The sequence below is a fragment of the Rhinoraja longicauda genome, chromosome 13, assembly GCF_053455715.1.
Source record: "Rhinoraja longicauda isolate Sanriku21f chromosome 13, sRhiLon1.1, whole genome shotgun sequence".
Classification (NCBI taxonomy): domain Eukaryota; kingdom Metazoa; phylum Chordata; class Chondrichthyes; order Rajiformes; family Arhynchobatidae; genus Rhinoraja; species Rhinoraja longicauda.
In genome coordinates, this window is record NC_135965.1 from 9,663,710 (window position 1) to 9,679,891 (window position 16,182).

At 42.3% G+C, this 16,182-nt stretch overlaps 1 protein-coding gene across 1 annotated transcript in view; it reads left to right on the forward strand.

Moving 5' to 3' along the window:
- Positions 1-6,767: 6,767 nt before the first annotated feature.
- LOC144599435 (D-beta-hydroxybutyrate dehydrogenase, mitochondrial-like) overlaps positions 6,768-16,182 on the forward strand; it is a 33,950-nt gene continuing 24,535 nt past the window's right edge. Inside the window, exon 1 of the mRNA XM_078410332.1 lies at positions 6,768-7,075. Coding sequence (XP_078266458.1) covers positions 6,863-7,075 — 213 coding nt within the window. The 5' untranslated portion in view covers positions 6,768-6,862. The remainder of the gene's footprint in view (positions 7,076-16,182) is intronic.

The window sequence follows — 16,182 nt, forward strand, 5'->3', positions numbered from 1 at the left end:
GCGCCCTCTAGCTGAATATATCTCCACTGCTTCAACCTCAGCGTTGCCATTGGTTCTATCTGTGCCTGAGTGTAGACAGTATTCCCTTCCCCACTCACTGGGCGCTGCTTGTGCGCTTCCTGGATTTGGTCATTAGTGATAGGAGCAGAATTAGGCCATTCGGCCCATCAAGTCTACTCCGCCATTCAATTATGGCTGATCTATCTCCCCCTCCTAACCACATTCTCCTGTCTTCCCAAAACTCCTGACACCCGTACTAATTAAGAATCTATCTCTGCCTTAACTTGGCTTCCACAGCCTTCTGTGGCAAAGAATTACAGATTCACCACCCTCTGACTAAAGAAATTCCTTCTCATCTTCCTAAAGGAACATCCTTTAATTCTGAGGCTATGACCTCCAGTCCTAGAATCTCCCACTAGTGGAAATATCCACATTCACTATCCAAGGTTAAATCAGAATAATGTATATATTTTCCAATCAACTTTACATTTGTTTTATCCACTCGTCTGCACATTGCCTCGTCTGCAATGTGTCTTTTTACAAACTGGTTGTCATGCTCTCTGGATTATCACGGTGTACTATAAAACTATTAAAAAATATTTCTTTGGAACAGATTGGAGACATTGAATACAGAATACAGAATACAGAGCTTTATTTGTCATTCGGTACCGAGGTACCGAACGAAATTACATAGTTGTTGATGGTAGGTGTTCTGTAGAATAAATCTAGTCTAAGTAAAGTAGTTCTACCATAACGCGATCCTAAGGAACCTCATGTTTATGGGACATTGCTTTGCAAAGACAGTTGTCAATGAGGGGAAGGGTTTGGGGATTAGGGGCTAGAGGGCTCCAGACTAGCAAATAACAAAGATATTTTCCCCCAAGAGTTTCACAAATAACATTTTTTTTCCAAAAGCAGTACTTTTTAAAAAAAACTGCAAGCAAAAAATACTACGGGCTACAAAGAACAGAAAGCAGGGCAGCACAGAAACAGGCCCTTTGCCCCACAATAACCGTGCGTTTATGATGTCAAGTTCAACAATCTTTTCTGCCTGCACGTGACCCATACCCCTCCCCTCCCTAGACATCCATTTACCTATCTAAAATCATCTTAAATGCTTTCATCTGCTCCACTGCCACTGCTGGCAGCGTGTTCCAGGAACCCATACTCTGTAAAACAAAAGGGTACTGTACATCTCTCTAAACTTTGCCCCTCTCACAACACTTTGTCCTCTAGTTTTTGACATCATGAGAAAAAGATTCTGACTATCTTCCTTATCAATGCCTCTCATCATTTTATATACTTCTATCAGGTCTTACCTCAACTTACAACTTTCCGGAGAAAGTAGTTCAAGTGTGTCCAACCTCTCCTTGTGGGTAATACCCCTAATCCAGGCAGCATTCTTGTAAACTTCCTCTGCATCTTCTTCAAAACCTCCACATATTTCATGTAATAGGGTGACCAGAACTGCACAAAATACTCTTAATGCGGCATAACCAAGGTCTTATTGGCAATATGACTTCCTGACTCTTGTATTCAATGCCCTGACTGATTAAGGCAAGCATACCATAGGCCTTCTTTACCATTCTATCTACTTGTGTTGCCACTTTCAGGGAGCTATCGACCCCAAGATCCCTTTGCTGTTATCATATCATATCATATATATACAGCCGGAAACAGGCCTTTTCGGCCCTCCAAGTCCGTGCCGCCCAGTGATCCCCGTACATTAACACTATCCTACACCCACTAGGGACAATTTTTACATTTACCCAGCCAATTAACCTACATACCTGTACGTCTTTGGAGTGTGGGAGGAAACCGAAGATCTCGGAGAAAACCCACGCAGGTCACGGGGAGAACGTACAAACTCCTTACAGTGCAGCACCCGTAGTCAGGATCGAACCTGAGTCTCCGGCGCTGCATTCGCTGTAAAGCAGCAACTCTACCGCTGCGCTACCGTGCCGCCCTAATGGTCTTGCCATTTACTGTTTACTTTCTCCTTACATTCGACCTCCAAGGTCTCACACTTGCTCACATTAAACTCCGCCTGCCATTTCTCTCCCCATTTCAGTAGCTGATTTATATCCTGCTGTATACTTTGACAGACATTTTCAGTCTCTGCAACTCCACCAATTTTGGTGTTGTCTGCAAACTTACTAACCAACCCATTTATGTTTATGTCCAAGTTGTTTGTATATATTACAAAAAACAGGTCACAGACCTCCATCCAGAATAACACCCTTCCACCACAACCCTCTGTCATCTATGAGTAAACCAGTTCTGAATCAAATGACCAAGTCACCATGGATCCCATGCATCTGAATCTCAATCTGTGTATCTTGAGAGGAGTTATCAAACACCTTACTAAAATACCTCGCAACACATCCACTGCCCTGCACTCATTGATCACCTTCATCGCCTCCTCAAAAAACTTGATCAAGTTCATAAAATATGAACTGTCATGGACAAAGCCATGCTGACTGTCCCGAATTAGCCCCCAGTGAATGTTACATTGTTTGACAGAGTATTGTTGCACAAGTGTCCATTTAAGCGATTGTTTGTCAATTTCAATAGCTACAGGTTAAAGTGGCAGCTGTGTACTGATGAAACAATGGTGTCCGTTTACTGCGGGGAGCTTATATGAAAACATTTTTTTTCCCCCTTTGTTGTTTAAATCCAAGACAGCTTTTTTCTTTTCCTGTTTGTCAATTTCCAAAGTAACCCTTAAGTGGTTCTCTAATTTCAGATTGAAAGTGAGTTATAACCAATTTGGCTAGCCAAATGCCGTGTTCCCTAATTCATTACTCACATTATATCAAATTTGTGTTATTTATTATTTATTTCATATTTCAGATACAGCGCGGAAACAGGCCTTTTCGGCCCACCAAGTCCGCACCGCCCAGTGATCCCCGCACACTAACACTATCCTACACACACTAGGGACAATTTTTACATTTACCCAGTCAATTAACCTACATACCTGTACGTCTTTGGAATGTGGGAGGAAACCGAAGATCTCGGAGAAAACTCACACAGGTCACGGGGAGAACGTACAAACTCCTTACAGTACAGCACCCGTTGTCAGGATCGAACCTGAGTCTCCGGCGCTGCATTCGCTGTAAAGCAGCAACTCTACCGCTGTGCTATGCGCTACATATGCTTTATAGCAGAACTACCTGAATCTCAAACAGCCCAGGACTAAGAAAACCTATTTTTACACTCTTGTGGTGGTACACTTCTGTCCCAACTGACAATTATTATTGTATGAATAGTTGTTGGTGTGTCATTTCAATTGCTGTACCACAAATCAACCAATTCTGTAATCCAATCTTGTCAAATTTCCTGATCAATAGGGAGGGGGTTCGTTCCAGAGTACTCAGAAACCTGGCTGATTCCTATTTACCTCTCAAAGCATGAACACAGATCAGGTTCCTATCCATTCTTTCCCTTCTCACCTTAGACCTATGTCCTCTGGTTCTTGATTTCCCATACTCTTGGTAATAGACTGTGCATTCACCCTATCAATTCCCCTCATGATCTTATACACCTCTATAAGATCATGCCTTAGCCTCCTGTGCTCCGAGGATAAAAGTCCTAGCTTGCCCAACCTCTCCCTATAGCTCAGCCCCTCAAGTCCTAACAGCATCCCCGTAAATCTTCTCCAGCTTAACGACATCTTAATTTAGTTTTCAAAATTTCACAACTGCACCAAAAACCTATTGCAGCAAGTATGTATTTCTGTTCTATTATTTTTTTGTATTATTCTACGTTAAGAAGACCGATGTGAAATACAACCTAGATTGCTTTATCTGCAGACGCAGTCTGTCTAACTGAGTTTTTTTTGTTGCCTTTTTGCCTAATTCACTTAAAATTGTAGAAACTGTTGATCGGTTCAAGTCAACCATCAGATAGAAAAAGAGTATTTGAATCAACAATAAACATAATCATTAAAAAGTGCATTCAATCAATAATTAACTCAAAGACAAACCAAAAAGAAATGAGGCAACAATAAAAGGCTTGGGTGTAGTTTTTCATTGTACTAGTTTCAAAATCCAGAGTTAGTTTGAGTTGGAAAACAGAAGGAATGAATTGGCGAGTGGAAATGAATGGAAATGAGTGGAAATGAATCACAGGCACAACTTGATTCATGCATGAAATGTCTTCAAAAATGTTTGAAGTAAAATTTTGTAAATTGAAAAGGCTAGATAAAATGCAGCTGTTAATCAGTCCAAGGACCACAAATTGAAAATCAGAGTATTATTTCAAAACCATTCAGTACATACATGGAATTAGGGATTCTGAGCCATACATTTGCATTTTAATTGAATTACTATTAGATTGCTGTAATGTAAATCGATAAAATAGATTAAGTAGGTAATCCCAATTTGAAAGTGTGTTAAATACAGCTTCAAATTGATACTAACTGTATGTGAGGCCCAATTTAATTTAATGTGGTGAGGTTCTGTTCTATCAATTTTTTTTCAAATATTAATTGTAATGTACATGTGCTTATCCACAAATTAACTGCAGAAATATTTTTATTTTATTACATAAAGGTCTAAAGAATGCCAATGTGCAGCTTTTAATAGTTGTGAATCTTTGAAGGAATACATGTGATGAAAACATCAAAACTATTGTCATTTAAGAACCTGAGAAAATAGAGATTTCTGACAAGGCCGCCTAAAGGTTGGGATCAAAATAGATAATGAACTGAGTAACATCTTTCGTTAGATAGGGAAATCAAACTCAATTGCAATATATTCCTACAGTCCAGCTGCAAACGTATGTAAGACCTATATAATTGGAGTAAGACATCTCTATTCCTGCACACAAATTACATAGAATAAAGGCCAATGCTGCCTTTGCCTTATTTGCTTATTGTACCTTCTTGTTGAATTTCACTGATATCCATTCCTCAGAACGTCAATACCTCTCAATCTATCACCATTTAAAAAATATTTTATCTATTTTTATACCATGTGCTTGACCTCACGCTCTTCAATATTATATTATATTATATTATATCTACTGTATCCTCACACCATTATAGAACCTGATTATATTTCTCTGAAGACTCTATACATCCTCCTTAAATCCCACACTGCCACATAGCAAGCTTGGAACTATCCAAATAAATCCAAGTTAATAGTTGTGAATCTTTGAAGGAATACATGTGATGAAAACATCATCATCCCATCATCCATAATCCATGAAAACAACCCTATCCAAAGAGAATGGTTCCAACACAAAACATCACCCATTCTTTCTCTCCAGAAATGCTGCCTTCCTCTCTGAGTTACTTCAGCTTTTTGTGTTTATCGTCTGTTTAAACCAGAATCTGCAGTTCGTTCCTACACATTGTCTCTTTGCTCCTAACTCAACTCCTCTCGTGATGAAGGCCAACATGCCATGCCACTCCTGTTATCTCACACCCTGCTGTCTCCTTTTCATCACTAGCCTTACTCCACTCGTCTGCCTATCAATTCCCCTCACCTATATCCACAGTCGGGTCTGGACCCGAAATGTCACCTATTCCTTTTCTCCAGAGATGCTGCCTGACCCCCTGAGTTACTCCAGCTTTTTGTGTGTATCTTTGGTTTAAACCAGAAACTGCAATTCCTTCCTCCACATATGACTTGTCAGGCTTTGTACCACCCCCACCTCTTTTCCAGCTTTTTCCCCTCTACTACAATCAGTCAGAAGGTCTCGACCAGAAACATTGTCTGTCCGGCCACAGCCAATTTTCCGTCCCCTTCACTAGCAGTTGTACAGGGCCCTGGTGAGATCACACCTGGAGTATTGTGTGCAGTTTTGGTCTCCTAATTTGAGGAAGGATATTCTTGCTATTGAGGGAGTGCAGCGTAGGTTCACAAGGTTAATTCCCGGGATGGCGGGACTGTCATGTGATGAAAGAATGGAAAGACTGGGCTTGTATTCACAGGAATTTAGGATGAGAGGGGATTTTATAGAAACATAAAATTATTAAGGGATTGGACAAGCTAGATGCAAGAAACATGTTCCCGATGTTGGGAGGGTCCAGAATCAGGTGCCATAGTTTAAGAATAAGGGGTAGGCCATTTAGGACTGAGATGAGAAAAAACCTTTTCACCCAGAGAGTTGTGAATTTGTGGAATTCTCTGCATCAGACGGCATTGGAGGCCGATTCATTGGATGCATTCAAAAGAGAGTTAGATAGAGCTCTTGGGGCTAGCAGAAGGGATGTGGGGAGAAGGCAGGAATGGGTACTGATCGTGGATGATCAGCCATGATCACATTGAATGTTGGTGCTCTCTCGAAGGGCCGAATGGCATACTCCTGCACCTATTGTCTATGTATTTGAGTGAGATGCAAACCCAGAGGGAAGGAGGGACACATTCTTCATTATGTGTCAAGGGTTATTGGGAGAAGGCAGGAAAATTGGATTAGGAGGGAGAGATAGATCAGCCATGATTGAATGGCAGAGTGGGCCGAATTCTACTCCTATAACTTGTGAACGTGGTTCATAAGTTCCTGCTGACCCTGAGGGATACAGGTGAAATGGTACGGGTTCCATTAACCCCCTTAAGGGTTCCCGTCCTGAGTTCCTCCAGCAGCTGGTGTTCTGCTCTGGAAGCCTGAGGTGTCTCCTTCACTTTCCCACCATGCTCGCTTTCCTCCTCGGTTGTCAGGCACCACATGGACGGAAGTGACATAATTCCCAATCCGGGGCGGGGCGCGGCTGGTTGGTTGGCGGAGGCGGGGGGAGAGGGAGGGAGTGTGTGTGTGCCTGGGTGCCTGGTTCACTCGCTGACAGCGGCCGCGGTGGGTGTGTGCGCCGGAGTACCAGTGTGCCCCAGTCGGCCTGTGTGGCCCGCCGCCCGCCATGACCAAGTTCTCCCACCTGCAGATGGCCGCCATGGTGCTGTTCTCCTTCCTGCTGACCCTGAGCCTGGGCTTGTGGCTGCCCGAGGTGCTGAGGGCGTTTGTCAAAGTGTTTGGTTGCCCCGAGGAACTGGTGCCCCACAGCATCGTGCTGATGTACCTGGTGTTTGTGCTGTGCCTGGCAATGCCCGCTCTGCCCCGCGGCTCTGTGAAGGTATGGCTCGCCTTTCAACACGGCCTTTGCTCTGCTAAATGCTGCTCCTTTCAAAAGCAGGCGACGCATTGCAAATATACCCTTTTCTCTTTCTTTCTCTCTCTCTCTCTCTCGCCCACTCTCTCACTCATTCTCTCACTCACTCACTCACACACACACTCTCTCTCACACTCTCTCTCACACTGTCTCTCACACTCTATCTCTATCTCTCTCTCTATCTCCTGTAAGTGAACAAGTATCTTGCAGAGTGGCCATACGTGACATTCAGATTGGCACGTTTTTAACACGTCCAACTCTGATCTGATCATTTCTCGCACTTTCAGTTTATTTCAAGTTTCCTGCGACTGAATTGTTCTGCTTTTGTAGCGGTCTTAAGCTTGAGGGTGAATTAATAAAACCCCTACAAACTCTAAATATCTGCTGGTATGGTAATTGGTTTATTGAACTGAAATTATTCCAATTTTGAATAATACCGGGGTTTTCTTTCTTGCCATTACATTTCCTGGAAGGCTATTGATTTATTTTCGTGTGAGAAATAAGTTCAAATCTGTGAACCCTCGTCCTATTGGCAATGTTTATTCTACTGTTCATTATCATAAAGGTAAACACAATTGGGGAAGGATGTTATTTCCATAGAAATCTACTCCTCTTCCTTCAGAAACAAAAGGTTAACTTTCTAATCAGTCCTCAAAATCTTCTGATGCTCGTGATCACTGCTGTGTAGAAATTGTTAGTGTTTATGTGAATCCCTGTGAATCCCTTACACTTGTCTCCCTTTGGGTGAAAAACATTTTCTCATTGTTCCTCGAGCTTTACTGATTACTTTAATCCGTAGCATCTGATTATTCACCATACCGTTGAAAATAGTTCTGTATGGAAAAAATGCCTCAAAATGAACCCAATTAAAATTTTCCTCAACCCATTCTGTTCCAGGTTACGGAATTAAAAAACTGAACAGGCTATAATTTACCACTCCGGACAACAAATAATCTTGTTTGTGCCATAGTCAAGTGTTATCACATCTTTACTAATGTGGAGACTGGAATTGTCTGCAGTACTTAAATTGTGGCGTAAATATTGCGTACGCTTCTGGCATAACCTACCTGCTCTTCTATTCCATTCATCAAATAAAGGTCTCATCTTGTCTGTCTTTTCACTGCCTTATGACGTGGCCTGCTGTCTTTGACGATCTGTGCAGATTCCCCAAGGTCTCTGTTTCTCGACAGTACTCAATATCCTCCAACATATGTATGCAATTTGCCTTGATCTACCTCCCCAAATGCAATGCCTTCCACCTCTGATTAGATTCCATTTTGCTGTTCTTATACCCAACACACCCAAGCCATCGAAATGTTCTTGCAGTTTAAAGGTTTCCTCTTCAGTCAACGACAGAGCTAATTTCTAAATCATCAGCAGTCAGTTCTTTTTATCATGTCCTGCAAATTTGGACTTGTTATTGATTTATTATTAGCACATTAACTGAGATACAGTCAAAAACTTTGTTTTGCGTGTTATCCGGGTAAATGTTGCCATTCATTCATGATCACAATTAAACGACACGAGTAGAATATAGGCTGTGCAAAAAATTAGAAAGGAAATAGAGTGCAAAATACATCTTTACTGCTGCAGAGAAAGTGAGATGGATTTTACTCGGTAATACCTCCGTACCTTATGAGAGATCCATTCATGAGTGTGATAAATTGGGGAAGAAGCTGTTGCTGTACCTGGTGATATATGCTTTGAAACTTTTGTATATTTTACCCACCAGGAGAGGGTAAAAGAGGTAATGATCAGAGCATGAATGGTCATGATTACGTTGGGTGCTTTCCCAAGTGTCAAGGTGGTCAGGGATTTACGTGATGGACAGGGCTGCATCCACAATTCTTTGCAATGTATCATGGTCATAGCATCAGCCAAACCATGTTGTGATGACTCCCCACAGAATGCTTTATACGGTACATTTGCAGACCTCGGTAAGAGTAATTGGAGACATGCTGAATTTCCTTAGTCTTCTGAGGAAGTTGAGGCATTGGTGTGATTTCTGAGCTGTAGTTTCAAAATGGTTGGATCAGGGCAAATTGTTGGTTATGTTTGTGCCAAGGAACTTGAAGGTCTCAACCATTTTCACTTCAGCATCATTGATAAGTATTGGGGCATACACTCCACCACAATTTCTGAAGGCGATGACCAGCTCCATTATAGTAAGGGACTGGGAACGCAGCCTTGTGGAACTGATTGTGGTCTATGAGTCAGGAAGTCAAGGATTCAATTGCAGAGGGATGCTGAGGTTTAGATCCAAGTGTTTGAAGATGCGTTTGGTTGGAATTGTAGAGTTATAGTCAATAAATAGAGTCTGACATAGGCATTGTTGTCATCCAGATGTTTTAGGAACAGTGCAAGACCAGGAGAATGGTATCAGCCATGGACTTGTGGCATTAGGCGAACTGCAATGGATCAAGATTGTCTCGGAGGCAGGAGTTGATGGGCGCTATGATTAGTCTCTTGAAGTACTTCATGATGATGGTCATCAGAGCCAATGGACAGTAATTAGGGGATCGCTGCCATGTTTTTCTTTGACTCCATGATGATGGTGGTCTTCTCAAAGCAGGTAGGGACTTTAGAATGGAGTCGGGAGAGGCTAAAGATGTGCACAAATACTCCTGCAGCAGGTCAGCACAGGATCTGAGCTGGAGTCCAAATCTGGGTCGTTTGTTTTCCGTGGGTTCAAATTTAGGTCTTGATCGTTACTCTACATTAGAAAAGGCAATTTTATTGAGTATTACGTCCAGTGAAACTTAATTGGTTGTAGCATTTGATCAGAAAAAAACACCCCTTTAACCATTTGCTACTCATTTAAATCCCATGAGCTTTTCTTTTGAACAATCTATTGTGAAGAATTTTTATCAAAAACCTTGCAAAATTCCACATGGACTACATCAAATACACAGCTCTCAATCTGCCCTCCTTGTTATTTTCTCAAAGCATTAAGCATAATTTGTTAGACAGGACATTTCTCTAACAAATTCTGGCTGGCTGATTAATATATGTCCTTTTAATTAAAGCTTTATCAGTTCTACGAATCTGATAAATTGCCCACCCCTGAAGTTAAATTAGCTCATGTAGTATTGCGTAGTTTATCCTTTATTCCCTTTCTACACAAGAGTGCAACATTAGTTTCGACTGGTGATGCTCCTCGAAACAGGAGACCTGCAAGATTGCAGTTAGAGGTTCTGAGGTTTCTTCCCTTGCTTTTAACAGCTACGATAGATTTCATTTGGTCCTGATAATTTATCCTATGCAAAGATAATATGTCCTGTTATGTTTATCATCACCAACATTTTGTACTCAACTGCATTAACTACACCATTGCCAAAATCAATCACTTTTGCAGAGTATTTCTTTAGAATTTCACGTTACCTCTGATTTCTAATGGGCCCTACATAATCCTTAATTTTCACTTTTTTGTGCAATTTGTATTTTTATATTTGCTTGCCAATACTGTAGTTGTTTTATACTATCTCTATGGTCTTCATTTTTATTTCACTTGCACTCTTTCTGTACCCTTCTGGTCTTACTGTTGTATTGAGCACTTGAAGTCTGACATAAACTTCCCTTTTTTTAAATCTAAACCTACACTACTTGGATCTTGTTTTTCATTTGGCAATAATTTCCCCCCAATTTTGGGGAAGTAAGTTTACCGCACATCTATTGAAACTCCTAAATGCTTTCTCTTGCTTGCTATGGGACAAATTAAACTCCAGTTGCTGTTACCGGTTAACTTTAGCTAAATCTCTTCAGTCTAGTACGTGCAGCAAGTGGCGTAGCCTTTAGAGTTACTGCCTAGCACTCTCGTGATCCTGACCTCTGCTGCTGTCCATGTCGGGGTTGCATGTTCTCCATGCTCCAGTTTCCCCTCACATCCCAAAGACGTGTGAGTTAGTAGGTTAATTGGCCACTGTAAATTGCACTTAGTATGTGTTAGGGGAGTGGGAGAATGTTGGGGTTGAAAATTTAGAGAGAATAAAATAGGATTAGTGTATGTGGGTGCTTGATGGTTGGCATGGAGTCAATGGGCTCAAGGGCCTGTTTCCGTGATTCGAGGCAGGAAACATGTTCCCAATGTTGGGGGAGTCCAGAACAAGGGGCCACAGTTTAAGAATAAGGGGTAGGCCATTTTGAACTGAGATGAGGAAAAACCTTTTCAGTCAGAGAGTTGTGAATCTGTGGAATTCTCGTCCTCGGAAGGCAGTGGAGGCCAATTCTCTGAATGCATTCAAGAGAGAGCTAGATAGAGCTCTTAAGGATAGCGGAGTCAGAGGGTATGGGGAGAAGGCAGGAACGGGGTACTGATTGAGAATGATCAGCCATGATCACATTGAATGGCGGTGCTGGCTCAAAGGGCCGAATGGCCTCCTCCTGCACCTATTGTCTATCTCTCTATGACTACATTTTAGAATTTTTACTTCTATTTTATATTTATTTTTCTATAACAATGTTAAGTTTAATCAAATTATCACTATGTGGAAGTACTCTTCATTAATACTCTTTTAATCTGCCCAGTCCACTGCCCTGAAGTTAAATCCAGAATTTAAATCCTCTACCCTTCTGTTGAGTTTGTGCACTATACTTAAAAATTCTTCCAGTACAATGAATAAATCATCATTACATATAACATATAACATATAACAATTACAGCATGGAAACAGGCCTGTCCGGCCCTACCATTCCACGCCGACCATTCTCCCTGACCTAGTCTCATCTACCTGCACTCAGACCATAACCCTCCAATCCCCTCCTATCCATATACCTATCCAATTTACTCTTAAATAATAAAATCGAGCCAGCCTCCACCACTTCCACCGGAAGCCCATTCCATACAGCCACAACCCTCTGAGTAAAGAAGTTCCCCCTCATGTTACCCCTAAACCTTTGTCCCTCAATTCTGAAGCTATGTCCCCTTGTTGGAATCTTCCCCACTCTCAAAGGGAAAAGCCTACCCACGTCAACTCTGTCCGTCCCTCTCAAAATTTTAAAAACCTCTATCAAGTCCCCCCTCAACCTTCTACGCTCCAAAGAATAAAGACCCAACCTGTTCAACCTCTCTCTGTAGCCTAAGTGCTGAAACCCAGGCAACATTCTAGTAAATCTCCTCTGTACCCTCTCCATTTTGTCGACATCCTTCCTATAATTTGGCGACCAGAACTGCACACCATACTCCAGATTTGGCCTCACCAATGCCCTGTACAATTTCAACATTACATCCCAACTTCTATACTCGATGCTCTGATTTATAAAGGCAAGCATACCAAACGCCTTCTTCACCACCCTATCCACATGAGATTCCACCTTCAGGGAACAATGCACAGTTATTCCCAGATCCCTCTGTTCCACTGCATTCCTCAATTCCCTACCATTTACCCTGTACGTCCTATTTTGATTTGTCCTACCAAAATGCAGCACCTCACACTTATCAGCATTAAACTCCATCTGCCATCTTTCAGCCCACCCTTCCAAAAGGCCCAAGTCTCTCTGTAGACTTTGAAAATCTACCTCACTATCAACTACTCCACCTATCTTAGTATCATCTGCATATTTACTAATCCAATTTGCCACACCATCATCCAGATCATTAATGTAAATGGCAAACAACAGTGGACCCAACACAGATCCTTGGGGCACTCCACTAGACACTGGCCTCCAACCTGACATACAATTGTCAACCGTTACCCTCTGGTATCTCCCATTCAGCCATTGTTGAATCCATCTTGCAACCTCACTATTAATACCCAACGATTTAACCTTCTTAATCAACCTTCCATGTGGAACCTTGTCAAATGCCTTACTGAAGTCCATATAGACAACATCCACAGCCTTGCCCTTATCAATTTCCCTGGTAACCTCTTCAAAAAATTCAAGAAGAGGTTACCAGGGAAATTGCACTGGCATCATTCCCCAACTCTTTCTCAGGCACACCAATGACTGCATCGGAGCTGCCTCCTGCACCCGTTTAGAACTTGTTGATTTCATTAACTTGAGCACCACCCTGCCCTCTAATTCACTTGGATTATCTCTGGCATCTCTCTCCCCTTTCTTGATCTCTCTGCCTCTACTGCAGGGGAACGACTTGTACTCTGAGCCCACCAACTCCCACAGTTCTCTGGACTACACCTCCACCCACCCTGCCTCTTGCAAAGAAGCAACCCCCCTACTCTCAATAGATAATAGGTGCAGGAGTAGGCCATTCGGCCCTTCGAGCCAGCACCACCATTCAATGTGATCATGGCTGATCATTCTCAATCAGTACTCCGTTCCTGCCTTCTCCCCATACTTCCTGACTCCGCTATCCTTAAGAGCTCTATCTAGCTCTCTCTTGAATGCATTCAGAGAATTGGCCGCCACTGCCTTCTGAGGCAGAGAATTCCACAGATTTGCAACTCTCTGACTGAAAAAGTTTTTCCTCATCTCCGTTCTAAATGGCCTACCCCTTATTCTTAAACTGTGGCCCCTGGTTCTGGACTCCCCCAACATTGGGAACATGTTTCCTGCCTCTAACGTGTCCAACCCCTTAATAATCTTAATAATTTTTATGTCTCTGCCGCATCTGCTCCCAGGATGAGGCTTACCATTCTAGGACATCTGAAATATCCTCCTCCTTTAGTACAGTATATTCCTCACCTGCGTTTCTTCTGTGTCCTGGAAGTTTGCTCTTGTACCTCTCCTCCCAGGCAGAACAAGGATTGAAATTCTCTAATTTGAGTAACTAATTTACAAATACCCGCCTTCCCCCCACCCCCTATTTCCCCCTCTCTTCTCCATGCCCCATCTGATGGGTACCCATTTTTCTCTTTCCTCATCCCCTCTGTCATCTTTCACCTATATTCCTTCCTCTACCTCCCATTGCACTCGTCTTCTGTCCTTATTTGATTATCTCACAGTTTTAGCTTTTCATATCTGGCCTTTATCCAAACTCCCCTCCCCTCCCCCCCTCGCATGCATCCACCTATCACTTGCCAGAAGATAGACACAAAACGCTGGAGTAACTCAGCGGGACAGGCAGCATCTCTGGAGAGAAGGAGTGGGTGGCGTTTCGGGCCGAGACCCTTCTTCAGACTGACCCATTCCTTCTCTCCAGAGATGCTGCCTGTCCCGCTGTGTTACTCCAGCATTTTGTGTCTATCTTCGGTTTAAATCAGCACCTGCAGTTCCTTCCTACACTATCACTTGCCAGACTTTGTCCCGCCCTCACCTCCCTTCCATTGTTCTCCCCTCCTCCACACCCACAACAGTTGAGCTGAAGAAGGCTCTTGACCCGAAACGCCGCCCATCCTTGCTCTTCAGAAATACAGCCTGACCTGTGAACTTACTCTAGCACTTGGTATCTTTTTTTTGTCAGGCTCCCCTTTTTGTCAATCTCCCCTTTTGTTCTGAAAAACCTAACAGCACAAAGATGATCCTGCCTCTCCAAATGGCTTGTTTCATTGTGGTTACAATGTTATCCTTCCATATATCTATCAATGCCTACAGCTCATCTATCTTACTCAATTTCCTCCTTGCATTTAAATATAGCCAGACTTAATGTTTTTCTCTATGGTCTAACCTTTGTTTTATCTCCCTTTTAAACTCCACCTTTATTTTTATGCTTTACATTTACAGTTTTATTTTTCTCTGTTCTGAATTTTTGCCTTTCACCCTGCCAAGCTAACTTAAATCCACTCCAACAGTATTGTGTAATCAGTCCACAAGGATCTTACTTTCATCCCTGTAGAGGCACAACTCATCTGCCTTTATAGGCCCCACCTTGCTCAGAACAGGTCCTGCTGCCCCATAAATCTACAGCATCCTGCACCATCTCTTCACCTAAGTGTTCGTCATCACTTTCCACATGTTTCTGTGCTCACTCACCTGTTGCATCAGGAACGGTCCAAAGATTACTAACTTTTGAGGTTCTGTTTTTTAAATCTCATTCCTAACTCCTTAAAACCTATCTTTTTTTTACCATTGGTGCAGATATGCACCAAGGCTTTTTGCTACTCATTCTCCCCCTCCCGGTCTCTGTAACTGTTCGGTGGGTGATATTCTTGATCTTGACACCCATGGGGCAGCATGTTGCTCTGGAATCAGAGTTGTAACCACTCTTATGCTGTGTGTTCTAACTAGAATGTCTATAGCTCTTATTCTTTTGACTTTGCTCCTCCCTCTTTACAGTTGAGCCACCCTTGTTGTCATAGACTTGGCTCTGGCTGCACTCTTCAGACGAAACCTCTCCATCATTTTCTATTTAGAGATGATACATCGGTGATTCCCTGAAATAAATAAATAAATAAATATCTACTTTTTTTTTGTGTGTATGTGGTGATCATCCATTTCCTTGTTGACTGCACTCTTTTGAACTGCACATTATCATATGTAAATAATATCCCTGAAAGACTCAGCTTTGAAGACAGACCGTAGTGCCATGGTTCAGCAGTTGTTCAGCTTCCAAAACTTGGAGCACACACCTGTCCAGCTGAAGAGTTCCTCCACCTGTGATCCAAGGCATTCCATGCTGAAATTCCAGCATAGGATGTGCATTGCATGTGTTGGAGATGTCCTGCCATACTCCCTTCTGTTCCATTTTGCACACTCAGCAGAAGTCAGATTAATTTAATTTAATTTTTTTTTTAATATAAAATTGCATGGTTGTCCATGCAGGCTGTTCTATAGCAACGCCCATGGATGTATTGGCTATTTGCATACAATATTTTACTATTGGCACACCAAGTGAACTATAAGGTGCTCGCAGTACTAAATATGCCATACATGCAAATCTCTGTGCTCTTCTGCAGCATTGAGTTAACTAATGATCAGATTATTATTACTACTTGTCATTTTTAGTAACATGCATTATTCTGAACTTACTGACACCAAATTCCACTTGTTGTTTTAAAAGACACTTGGACAGGTACATAGATAAGAAAGGTTTGAGGGACATGGGCCCAGCGCAGGTAAGTGGGGCTAGCTTAGATGGGGCATCATGGCAAACATGGGCAAGTTGGGCTGAAGGGTCTGGTTCCATGCTCTATGATTCTACAACACATTTCCTACTCCCAGATCCTTAAAGAACACTA